This window comes from Uloborus diversus, chromosome 8 (assembly GCF_026930045.1).
Source record: "Uloborus diversus isolate 005 chromosome 8, Udiv.v.3.1, whole genome shotgun sequence".
NCBI lineage: Eukaryota > Metazoa > Arthropoda > Arachnida > Araneae > Uloboridae > Uloborus > Uloborus diversus.
The window spans coordinates 99,520,654-99,534,539 of NC_072738.1; the positions used below are offsets into that span (position 1 = coordinate 99,520,654).

At 33.8% G+C, this 13,886-nt stretch overlaps 1 protein-coding gene across 2 annotated transcripts in view; it reads left to right on the top strand.

The window, feature by feature from the left end:
- The window catches only part of LOC129228255 (protein c-ets-1-B-like), a 102,921-nt gene that overhangs the window by 25,121 nt on the left and 63,914 nt on the right, over positions 1–13,886 (top strand). For both annotated transcript variants that reach the window (XM_054862922.1, XM_054862923.1), the window contains one exon: positions 13,635–13,812. In XM_054862922.1, the coding sequence (XP_054718897.1) occupies positions 13,635–13,812 (178 nt within the window). The remainder of the gene's footprint in view (positions 1–13,634; positions 13,813–13,886) is intronic.

Consider the following 13,886-nt stretch of genomic DNA (forward strand, 5'->3'; position numbering starts at 1 on the left):
TGTACTTTTGCACTGATACAAATTGTGATTTGTATGTAGCACAATAAATTATTTTGATATTTTCGAACATAAAATTTCAACAGCTAGCCTAATGTGTTTGTAAAAGCAAAATCGCTGACATTGTATGCACTTTTTTTGCGATAAAAAAAACATTTCAAAATCCAACCCTAAATCTTTTATTTTTTAGCCGTTAACTTTATGACAAACTAATGTTTTAAAAATAACGCTGACTTTAAAGCTATTTAGAATATCATGTGCCTTTAGAAGGTCAAGGCTGTGTCTTGCGCAAACGTGGACTGCAAATCATTCACGGCTGCAAAAAACAATAGCCGAAACGTGGGAAAACTTGGTTATCTTTCATTTCTGCATATAGAGAGAATCTAATATCGTTTTTAAAGCTTTAGTTTCTGTCTAAGTATTACTAAGCCTTTTTTGGCTTCGAAAGCTACTGACGTAACCATTTTCTTTTTTCATTAAAAGTTGGTCTCGCTTCAGCGGTTTTAACTGTGATTTTATCTCCATCTGATCTGTTGACATGAAGTCATAGCAATGACGAATTTTCATTGTTATAAGATTCTCGTTTGCTGTGGTAAATTATATTCAAATCACTGCTCATATGGGTTCGATTATTAGCCATGTTTGAAGTTGTTTCTATGTTGAATGAATTGCCATTCGTATTTTTTTAGTCAACACAATTTCAAAGGAATGTTGATCATGTGGTGTTTGTGTTTCGTGTGCCATTATTTGGTGCTTAGTGATTTTTAATGTATCGCCTTCTTATTGTGTTTCTGAACTCTGAAAAAAGTGGATTGAACTAATAAGAGAAAGTATCTGACATCCTAGCGAATTTATTCTCAATTGTTCAACATTAGCATGTTACAAAATTAAAGGAAAGCAGCCTTGTCCTTGTACTGAAAAAAAATAAAAAATAAAATAAAGAAAAAGAAAATTCAAATTTCTTTCAAATTTGTTTAGTGTCACTCATTTGGGTCATAGTCATGCCATGCTACTAATGTGCTATTGGGGTACCATTATAAGGCTAGGACTAATTATCATTGAAAGTTGCATTTTTAGTGCCAGTCATGTGACTCAGTCATGCCTAAGTTTTTTTTTTTTTTGATATATAATAAGATTGTATTCTAATAATATTCACAGTTATGCTATACTACTGAATTTTTAGTGGTGTATTGAAGGGGTTTTTCATTTTTTACTTGTTTTTATGTTGGGCAGAATTTTGCAATTAAACTTCATTTAAACCTTCTGCAAAAAAAAAGAAAAAAAATCGGATTTAAATTGCTAAAGGAGAAAGAGGGGGGGGGGGGGGGGGGTGCGTGCACGGTAATAGAACTTTGTTATTATAATTCAGCTGCAGTGATGTTCGTTAGATTACCATAATTTGCTGTAAAATCAATGCAAGAGCATTTAATCAAAATGAAAGATGAATGTTTGGCATTCTTGTAGTTACGTTCTCGCTGCCATTATTTGAAATTATCTTTGTGAGCATAAACTTTTCTAATGGTTACAAGGTTTCTTTCGGATAAACCAGAGATCCGGATAAATGAGGGCCGGATAAACGAGGTCCTACTGTTGTTAGTTCGTCGAACGGTCTAAATTACGTAGAAATTGAAAACAATTTTTCGTTGGCTTAGTTTCTTAGCCCCTTACTGATTTCATACTTTTAAGATTATCAATGATTCCAAACGAAACAATTTATCTTTCGGTGTTTTCTAAATAACTATTTCAGCAGTTCCACTTTCGTAGTTTTTCCAAGTTCGAGTTTCTGGCAGCTGTGGGGAAACAAACCTCTACGATTGAAATATTTCTTGAAATTCAAAATTATCACAATTGATACTGAGAAAATACCTCATATGATATCTTTAATGTCATTGTTATCATTTAACTGATACCGTGCAAGTGGGCGCGCGTAAACAACACATTTTTTTGACTGACGTTCAACGAGTGATAAAAAGTGCTCGACTTAAACGGAGTTTCAAGAATTAATCCGCGTAGTTTTTAGAGTTACTCAGTGTGACTGTACGGAATTTTTGTAAAATGAAATTTATCAATAAAAGCTTTTAACAATTTGGAAAGCAAACAACAGTAGTGTAGTTTTTTACAGTACAGTAGAATTTTTATCAATTAAAGTGATTTTGACCGGACATCCGGCACTAAATCGAAAACTCCGGACAGAAGAGGTACTGACAAAACTGACGGATCTACGATTTCCACGAGCCGGGTACAAATCAGGAAACTGCCGCTCTTACCCATCTTCCTTCAAGTTTTTACTTCGAGTTGCAATGGGAAAAAAACCCCACAGTAATAGGATGAATCCCCCCCCCCCCCGAAGTTGCCACCCAGGACAAGGAAGGCTTGCTCCCTTCTAGATCCGACAAAAAATGACGATCTAGACAAGAAACTGAACTTTGGCTTAAACAAGTTCACTCTTACATCACCCCCATTTTTTTTTTTCACTTTTACAAAAAGACTACTGCATATGATGTCATAATCATAAATAAATATATTCAGTAACTGTCACACAAATCAAAAAATGCAGTGTAAATTTGAAACATAATTTTGTAAATTTTCACTTTACTTGAATTGTTATTAATACTGTCCACTGTATTTTTTGTTCTTTAACTTTAACACAATATGCAGTTAAAAAATAATTACTTAACAAAACAATACTTTGCTTTTACGTCCGATCGCTTTCGAAGTGAGTGACATTTATAGAAGAAATGAAATTATTTAGTGCCCTACAAATTTACTGGTGGGTTAGAGATTAAAACAAAAGTGATTGAGATGCATGGATAGTTTATATTTGCAGTTGAAATGGCTGTCTTTGGTGACCTTAAAGTGACGTTTACTTATCAAATAATGATTCGGCCGATTTTCATGAAATTTGGCACAAAATTAGTTCGTAGCATGGGGGTGTGCACCTCGAAGCGATTTTTCGAAAATTCGATGTCGTTCTTTCTCTGTTTAAATTTTAAGAACAAAATTATCGTAAGATGGACGAGTAAATTACGAAATTACCATAACGTGGAACCGTGACAAGGGCACAAGCCAATTGGCGAGAAAATTCACCACACATTATTTGTAAATATACAGGTGAAACAAAAGACCTTTTAATTTTCTATTACGGGCAAAGCCGTGCGGGTACCACTAGTTAATAATAATTTAGTAAAACGACTTTCGATAAAAGAGTTTTGAATAGATTTGACAATAATTCAATGCTAATTTTTTTATGAAATGAGGTCAGAAAGCCCAGGTGTATTCTTGTCAAATAGCGATCGTGAAGAAATATTTTACTTTGTTTCGTCTCAAACATTGCAGCATCATCAGCCTCCATCCCAGAAAAAGAATTAGTCATGACTTATTTTCATATCATCTACACACAATCGGGACGTTTTTTCTCACTTTGCATTTTGATCTTTTTTTTTTTCTCCACTGTTGAAATCAACCTTATTATAGTCTTTTTTTTTTTTTTTCGTATCTTTCACTTTTTTAGATGAGTAGCCGTTTGACCTAAATTAAAATTCAAAAAAGCTTAATATTAAAAAAAAATATTTTTCAAAAAAATATTAATACAAATTATAAGTTTATGAAACTCTGCCTGAAATTAAAAAAAATTCGTGGATGCAAAATTTATTCGTAACTTTATTTGTGTATGCACTTTTATTAATTATTTATTTTACTTTATTTATTCATTTATTTTTATTATTTTTTTTACTGTGTACATTTAGCTTGGTGTTAAAAATCATGATACAAATCAAGAAGTTATTAGTTAAAACTACATTTGTCGCCTTTGATAATCGAGTCCGAAAAGGTGTCAGAATGGATGATATAAAAATGAACCCAAGTATCTTGCAACCAAGTGAATAATAAATTACATGGCTTTGAACCCTCTCCATAATTGATTTGCGGTTGAAGAATTTTCAGAGACATCTTTGATATTCCTAATATAGACATTGATTTTATTTCTTTACGGTTAAAAGCCGCAATGTTTAATCCTTCAGTAATCGTCTCAGAATGCTATTCTCAAATTTGTTAATTTCATAACAATGTAACCTCAAGTTTCAGAGAAATTATTGTTGGTTGTGATCTTTCGTATCAACAAAATCAATTAGAATTTGAATTTTTGTTCAGCAGAAATCTCTGAAAATAATCATAAAAGTAATTTTGGGGCACATTTCACATTTGAAATATTTTAATTTCTAAGGAGGTTTAACGTCTAGGCAGTAGCTGAACTCCGTTAACAACTGTTAAATTTAAATTTAAAAAAAGAAAAAAAAACTTGCGACGTCAATTAGTAATTTTCTGATTTCACAGCGAAAAATTGTTTTTATAATTGGCAACTCCAAAATGTTTTTTAAAATTAGTTTTCCCATATCCTTTTCTTCTTGTCCAGTCGGCATTGTAAAATTTTGGGTTTGGAATGGATTTGATTCGTTCGACGTCACTACGGGTATATATCTACACTTAGGGTTTAGTCGCCAGACTGAGTTCTGACTGCGACTTCTGTTAAGACATGTATTTTTATCCCTTATACACACTTCTTTCCATGAATAAAAGGCATTTTTTTAAACGTTTTTATCTCAGAAATTTTGAAAGCGAAAAATGAACCATTCATTTGGCATGAAAATCTTTCCGTATTTTTCAGATTGTAAGCCTCTTGATTCTTCAGCAGGAAATTGTGAAAACTCGTTTTTTTTTTCATTTATCACTTTTTTAGCACTCTTTGCACAACCGTTAGCCTGTATAAAACTTACAAAATGTACACGAAGTTAAGTGTTTATTAAATAAAACGCATTTTTTCTCACTACAACGCAATCATTAACTCGACAACTACATCAAAATACCAGCAAGCAAAAAATAAAATGAGAGTGTTGCCGTGGGTAAGGTCCGTTGATAGCTTAATGGATAAGAGGTGACAAAGTTAATGCTTAATTTTCCTGATTAGCTAAGTTAGAGGAATGCAAATGGTAGGAGGTAATTTTGCGTGGGAATACTTGCTTTCTCCCCACAATCACAAACTTCTTGTTCTTGATTGTTATTCTGGGCACGCGCTTTGGAGCGAATCCAACGCATTAGAAGGCACAAACGTTGTTAAAATTAAACTGTTCAGGGTGCAGTTGAACCTCGTTGAGGCGAATTAGGTAGGGGAGACGAAATATTATCGTTTCAACATCAAAGTAATAAAATTGTTCTTTTAATGAAAATAAGCAAAACATGGTTCTAAATTACTATTATAAAATAATCATAATTTTGTAGATTTTTAAACTCGCAACTTTCCACAATTTTGCAACATAAAAATATAATGAAGTACCACACTTCATTAGAAATGCGATTTGCCAAACTAATACTAGTTTCTAATTGAACAGGCGTCAACAGCGATATTAATAACGAATTAATAACTGGAATGGTTGACGAATAGCAGATGTAGATGCTCATTGAAAAATAAAAAAACGAGACAGTTAATTCAGTTTTTCTAATAGTACAACATTTTTTTAAAGAATAGATGAGAAGGTGTAACATGGCAAGTCATCAATGCTTGCTACATGTTTTGAACAAAGCTAGTGACATTACACGTGGATATGATGATCAAATCATCTCTGGAAACAATTGATAGTGTTACGGGGAGGGGAGGGGGGTATTTTTTCGATAGCGCTACCATAGGTATAGCAGTATCCCCCCCCCCCCCAATCCCAACGCTGTATTCGTCGCCGAGTATAAGAATTTGATTATTGGTCCTCGTACTTTTTAGTTTTACCTTTCGGCGACTCCAAAAGAATTACCGAGGGGCAATTCTCGAAAAAATGTCCTGTGCATAACGCTAAGTTTTTCATTTTTTCCAGCTAACCAAAGCCTTCAAAAAATAATACTGTTGGGGAATAATACATGCTTTAATATACTATCAAAGCATAACAGTTAATCCCATATTTATTTAATCGTTAGTTGAATAAAATAAAAAACTTAGCGTTATGCACGGGACATTTTTTCGAGAATCGCCCCAAAACTGATTCTGCTAAAATTGTATCGACACATAATATACTTAATCAATGTGCATTTGATGTTAATTAAATTAATACTAAATGCACCACCCAAACCTTATGTTTTCTTTTCTTTTCTTCTTCTTTTTTTTTTTTTTTGTGAGAACATGTTCAATTGGAAACATGTTCGATTTTAAGTTTTTAATGCAACGATTTTTCATAAAAACAAGAATTTTATGTCCGTTTTGAGCGATATCGTTTTCATTCTTACTGTTCTGTGTCAATAGCTAGGTCTCTCCATTTACATTTGAAGTTAGATAATTGAAACCAGTGTGCGTGCGTGAGGACCTTACTTCTTACTGTCACTTCGGCAATGCAGATGATCCGCCACTGTGGATATTCCGACACCATTGGCGGTGACATTTCTGTCGCATGCTGCAAGTGCGATGCTCTGTTCCCACGTCACACTCCACATGCTAAACGTGGTCATTAATTCCATCCACTTGTCTAAATCGGTGGTCAGTTCTTTTGACTCTTTTCCCACGCTCTGGCTAATTGCACGCACATTATGTGAAGCGTGGCGGGGAAAACCTCATAAAAGGGAGAGAATCTCTGGAAACCGTACAAATCATGCGGAGAGTGTGTGTCGCCGTCTCTTCTCTCGTTCAGTAGTGTGTCTCTTCGGTCTGCCTTTGATTTGACCTTTCTGGTTGGGTTAATATGCAGTCGGGGGGAAGGCAGAGAAACGCCGCCGTGTGCGCTGTGGCTGTTTAATATTCGGTGGGATGAGATTTCTGCGGGGTCATAAGCGTTTCGTGGAACACGCCCTTTGTTGAATTTGGCGAAAACTCGATTCGCCATCTGCTTTTTTACGATTGCCGGTTGTGATAAATTTTATAACAAACTTATCACTTGAAATATGATTGGAATATGGGCTCTTTCAGAACTCAGTGCTGTTTTCGAAAATATTTCGTGGTGTAGTCATTTGCTTTGAAGAACTGAATTCTGTCGGATTGCAATGCTCTGTTTTGAACGGAGAGACTCCAGCTCAAAACAGAGCGGTGTGCTTTTGATGTGCATTGCTCGTGCAAGGTCTTTAGCATACTTTTTTTTTATTAACCGTTAGATGTCTCTTATCTTAAGTAAACAATCTTTTCCGCTGGGAAAATTGGAAAATTATGATTAAATTGTACAACTATTAAGACTAGGTTCAAAGGAGCATTCACAATTTAAAGTATTCATGGAATTTCCTCATTAATTCCAACTGTCATGTCTCATGTGTCAGTTTTTCTGCAGAACCTATTTCAAACTGTTCAAGAGAGGTGAATTGGTGTCGGAATACTGTTTCGGTACTACTTTTCTGGAAAAACAAATTCCTCTTTCACGTGAACTTCGTAAAGACTATAAGGATTCAATTATTTCTGTTTGGTGTTCCGGTGATAAAAAATTTATGAATTCACTTCTCAACCTCGTCAGTCAGGCAAAAACAAAAACTCTAGAGCCAAAACTATGTTTCAGACCTCTAATTAAGTGGGTTTTGTGAGCTAAGTGATTTTTTGGAATGTTACTGAAACAATTTAAACCTGCTTACTTCAACTTGATGTTTATAAAAAAAAAAAAAAATAAAAACCATATTCCCACACGCGCAAATTTAATATCACATGAAACCTCATTTTTTGCCCAACGTGATTTCAAATTTGTTTCACCGCAATCTGCTAACTAATTAATATTGTTTCTCTATACTTACGAAGAAATATTCCATTCAAACTCTGATTAACCAACAGACTGACCTTGATAAAATGATCAATTCGAGGCTAGAATTTTCTCAATTTTTTTCTTTTCTTCTTCTTCTTCTTTTTTTTTTTTTTTGATACCTCCTAGCCAGTGATGTTCCTATCAATTTTTCTGAAGCCATACTCCCAGTAATCCCTTATGCACAATATGAGTATGCAATCAAAAACATAATATGTCATAATAAATTTTTTTTTGAAGCTTGAGGGTATACGATATATGTCTAAAAATGTTTGAGAGTATACGGCATATATGGAGTACCCTATGGGAACACCACTGCTACTAGCTGAACTGCGTAAACGAAGTCGTTTAAATGCGTTTCTCTTTATCTTCTTTGGATATGTACTATTTTGTCGTATACTATTCCAAATAAACGTCAGCCATCTTCTAAGGAATGATTAGCTGCGTAAAATCTGCATTGATTAACTTCGCATTAGCTCGTGTAGTAGTTTTTTCAGAGCTCAGCTGCGGAGTCGGCTGGTTTTGGAGTAAAGAAGTCGAAGTCAGGACTCGAAAGTTTAAAATTTTGAAAGTCGAGGACGAACCTTTTCTCTCAAAGTCTGTAACTCTGTCAGTGCTTGCGGAGTCAGAGTCGAAGCCAAGGACACTAAATTCCCGGAGTCTGTCATTTTCCTTCCGACTCCGCAGCCCTGTTTATTTATTTATTTTTTAAGTGTAAATCTATTAAGCTCTACATTAACTTAGACTTTAACTGATTATTTTAATAGCCCAAGATAATATCTGCTTTCCATTAACAATCAATTGTTGAGTTTCATTGCAGGAGTAAATCAGAAACATTTCTGCTATTTTTTACTGCACAAGTGGCTTTGCATTCTACATTTTCCAGCTGTGAGGACTAAATTTAGACTACCCGCACATATTGCACAATCACTGAAGAATCTTTTTTGTGTTCTGTTGCATTGCGACTATTATCCGAAGACAGATAAACATCTGTAGAAACGTGCGCATTGTGTTTTCTACCCGAACAAAGGGAGAAGTGGAAAAAATGGGGATTGAACGATATCGAAGGGACTGGGGAACCCCTATTCCCACGCCTCAGAGTCTCTTGGAGGTCGTATGCCTCCTCGTCTGCGGGCTCTATATTGGCCCCCACCCCCATCTCTGTCTCATTTCTGGAGAGGAGGGTTGAGTGGCCTTGGGGGGTCTTGCTGTCGAACGGTAGTTTTATTAGCTTGGTCATTTTCGACTTAATTATGTCTCATGAAGATGAAGCGGTAGTTGACTTGTTGACTATTTTTATGATTGGGAGGCGGTGTTTCGGACATGTGTTTAACGAATAATTAACTTGTCTCCGAGCTCATGATAGTGAGATTTTTCGTTCAATGATTGCTTCTGGAGTAATCTCAAATTTCGAGTGCATATGTATGGAAAAAGGAAGAAAATCTACATAAACATTACTTCAAATCATTTTTAATTGCATTACGTGCAACACAATACTAATAAAAATAGAAAAAAAAAAGTACACGAAAATTATGTTTTTTTTTTTTTTAATATTTCCTTTTCTTTTCTGTTCTCTCTTTTCTCTCTCTCTCTCTTCCTTTTTCCGTTCTGAAACTTTTAATAAAATTTTTTAAAAAATGAAATAACACAAACCGTCATCAAGACTCACGGCTACATCTGATACAACTTTCATCGACACGACAAAAAAAAAAAAAAAAAAAAAAAAAAAAAGAAAAAAAAAACTTTTCTTTATTTCCGATTGAAGATTTTTAACAACATCTTGTCACAAAGCACTCAATTAAAACAAGTCATAACTCAGCATTGATAATCATGATGTCTGTATATTTTTGCAGCAGATTTTTTTTTCGGGGGGGGGGCCTAAATGTTCGTTATTAAATAGAAAAAATCGTAAATGAGAACAAATAATCTGCTGGCTGGATAAACTAACGATGTATCGCTAGTCTCAACTTTATTTCAAAATAGCTGCGAATAAGTCGCCAGAGGGCAATTCCATGAAAAGTGAAACCAGTAGGTCAAAATTTCATATTACAGGTATTTTGCTATATTATACATCATTGTAAAGCTTGAAATGTGTATTTTCAGAATATTGCATTGCTTTTTTAATAAAAATTAAATAATACATTTTTTTCCTAGTTGGAAGTATGATAGTCGGGTCTTCAAAACAATCAGAAAAAAGTACCCCCATTTTCAAACTCTTATTTCTAATAGCAAAATAAAAATAAACGAAATTAATTGCAGTACAGCTTAAACTATTAACATAATACTATAGTAACATGCATTTATTTTAATTTTTTTACAAAATAAAATTAGGCAATTTAAATTTAAAAAAAATGAAGTTCAATGTTACGTCCGTAACAAAATTTTAACAAAAGTTGTCGTTACTTCCTAAAAAATCAATATTAAAAGAAATCCTTTTTTGTCCTTTTAGCAATCCATCAGAGTAATTGTTTACCATAGTTTAAAACATTAGAATTTCTTTAGTTATAAAAAAAATGGCGTTACAGACGTAACATTTTTTGTTACGGACGTAACAAAAAGCAGTACGTTACGTCCGTAACACCTGTATATTTCCAATTAAAACGAAAAACAGTACAGGATGGGCAATGAAAATATAGGGTATGACATGTAATATGATATAACAAAACTTCTAATACTGTGATTTTCAAAATTTTATTAACATTAGTGGATATTTAATTTCATTTTTTAAAATTATTGAAATACACATCGTCACCTCAGAGCAACATTAAGACATCTAATCCTAGGAATAACATTAAGATATCCTACTGTTGCTCTGAGGTGTTCCTCTCAAGGTAAGATTTTTTTGTCCTCCAAATCATGCAATAAATTCAATTGGTGTTAATAATTCTAGATTAGCAATTAATGCTTAATAACATGCATAAAAATATTCTAAAGGGTTTCTTAATTTCTCAAGCTTTGCTTCATCAATGCACTATGACACAAAAAAAGTAGTGTTCTCCAAGTAGATTTTTGTGAAAATTACTTGATCATTTAACGAGATGAAATCCAAAGCATTTTGTGCGTAATTTTCATTAATAAAGTTTTTTTTTTCAAAAAAATTGATATTACGGATATTAATTGCAGTTTTTCTCTTTAAACTTTTATCATTCTGAAAGCATAGCCAAATTGATATGACTTCTTATTTAAAAACTAACTTAGAGATAATAATTTGTTCTGTTTAATAGTTTAAACCAAAGTTACTGAGTTACTTTTTATTGTTATTTACTCTCAACAACAACAAAAAAAAAGATACGTAGATTACTGTTTCATTGAAACATTGAATATTTTATAGTTTTAAAACTTAAATTAAAAAGCATAGTTAGATTAGAGTTAAAAGTAATAAATATTAAACTAGCTACATCTGATTCTCATATAAAGCACATTTAGTTTTGAAGCAAGATTTAGATTACTTAGGCAAATGTTGGCCAAAATGCATTTTTCTGATGTCAGTTTCGACCGTTTTTTACCACCTTTGGCAAAAACGTGCCAATTCTATTAAAAAGCGATCGAAATCAAAGGCAACTGTTAAACTTTAAAAGAAATTTGGCAGTTAATATGTTTGTTGAGAGATAGAGAAAATCATTGAAAATTCTCAAACTGTAAAAGTACTCCCTTGTAGAAGCCCCCCCCTCCCCTCCATGTTCATGTTAATAATTTGAAAAATTTATTTGTAACTGAATAGTTCCACTTTTGTTTTGCTTAATTTCCCCTTGGATAATATTACTTTTTACGACACACCAATTTATATTTTATATTTATTTACATGGCGGCATATGCACGGGGGCGTGCTCCCTACCTCCCCAAATCTTTAAAAACTATTAAAGTGTAACTTAAAGGGTCAAAATAATGTGTTAATCTAGACCATCGCACTCTCTTAACAAAAATTATTAGTATACATAAGCTTTTATTTGCTTTGTGCTATTGGCATATCAGACATGTTACGTCCGTAACACTTTTTTGTTACGTCCGTAACAAATATATAAATTTCTATCATAAATTTTACAAACAATATCCATGAAAACTTTATGGTTTTAGAAAGCTTGAAATCTCTAGAACAAGTATTTCAAAGAAAATTTTAGAAATCTATGAATAATTCACAGGAATATTGGCAATTGTATGACAATGTATACATTTTGCTGTTTTCTGAGTTACGTCCGTAACAGGCAGTTTTTAATTTTTGTTACTTTTTGTAATAAAGCAATCTGCACCCAAATTTTTGATAGCATTGATAACACCAAGTTATACAACAGAAAAAAAAAATTGTAGCTTTTTATGAAACCAAATTGAAATTATGCGTGTTTAAAGTCTGTGATTGTTACGTCCGTAACGGTGGAATTGCCCCAGAGTATACAGAGGTAACTACATCCAGCATCCACCTTGCGAGTGGTGAACTTTACTTTCTCCTTTCTTTGTCTGACGTACGTAAGAATTCAACGTAGTAAATTTCCAGAGAATCGAATGTAGTGTACAGCACATATCTAATGGACGTTTAGAGTCATTTGAAGAAACATTACATTTTATAAAATCTGTCGACAATGATAGCAAATACCAGGGCAGTAACCAGAAAATAATTTCCGGGAGGGTTTAAAAACTATCATGCGGAGCTTTGCGCTATTTGTGCTAAAAGTCGTCGGATTACCTATTATGAAAGCGTTTTATGCAACTAATATACTATGAAATACATTTGAGTTTTGGAACAATATTTTTTGGAAATTTTTAAATATAAGCGAACATTTAAATGTCAAACCGAACTTTTCGGGGGGGGGGGGGGGTTGAACCCTAAGACCCCCCCCCTTGTATACGGCCCTGGTAAGTACGATTGTTTTAAGTTGATTTTGCATTTTAAAAGATTCAATATGTTCCCGAGCATCAGTTAATTTCTCTGTTAAATGTAGTCTGTTCTGTAAAGTACTTCTATTATACTATTATAGTACTTCCATTTGAAGTTTATTTAGAAGATAACCTCAAATTCTACTCAAAAAGTCTTGCACAGAACTAGATAAGTCCACAACTGTTTAAACAGATTTTAAGTCCTCAGAACACAAGATGTTGGTAAACGTCATCTGTTCATGCTATAATGAACCCGTTTGCATTAACTAAAAAGCCAGTTCAGTACAGATGCTTTAATATCGCGATATGACTATTCCTTATGAAATGGAAAACAAGCTGATCATTGCAGGTAGAATTTTTACCTACTTGTATCTACTTTTCTATCTACTTGAATCTACTTTTTATCAGATGCTGAGCGGGGATTGCTCAAAGAAGGTAGTGGTCAACAGCAGGTTGCAATGTAAACGAGTGATAACAAAAAATCTCTACTCCCGGTATTAAGCCGGATCATTGGATCATTGCATTTCCTTTGTAGACGCACCGTTAAAGTAGATCCTATAGAATGTGTTAAGATGTGTTGTTCAATTTTTCTTGTGATTTGTGAACGCATTTGCATACAAGATGGACTTTTGTAAACTTGGTGTATTCACGTCATTTTCAGGTATCTTTGACTTTGACAGACTTTAGAGTTCGTGGCGTTACATTCGCCAGCATAGTACTGAGTTCATTGCTATCTGAATTACGTTTGAGTCTAAGTTAATTTCTCGTTTATGGTGTATTAGAAGGTGAAAAGGCAAAGGAACCCCAGACTGGTATTTCTCCTTTGGAACGATATTTTTGTGTCCAGGATGACATACGATCGGGGTTTCGTTTGTCTTCCTTCTCGTTCTTAGAACGACTTCTTTAATGTGATCAAAAGCAGTCGAATGCGCGTCGTGCTTCATTGTTTCCACATCTTTATCGTTCGCCATTTTGCAAACGCGTCGCCTTGTAATAACTCGATCACGTTTTTCTCGCTTACAGATAAAGTTCGAGATGGACTACCAGTCGTCGGAGAGCGATCAGATCTGTATGATTCCTCTGGAATCCATCAAGAAAGAAAAAGAAAATGTGGACGATTCCTGCGTGCCCGAGCAGCGACCATACAAGTCCATGCGCAAAGTGCCTTCCATGTCAGATCTCTCCGAAGAGGGTTCCTTAGGTAAGTCCAGCTTCATTTTACTTGTCAATTTCCTCAGTTCTAGAAATTGCATGATATCATTATATATATATATG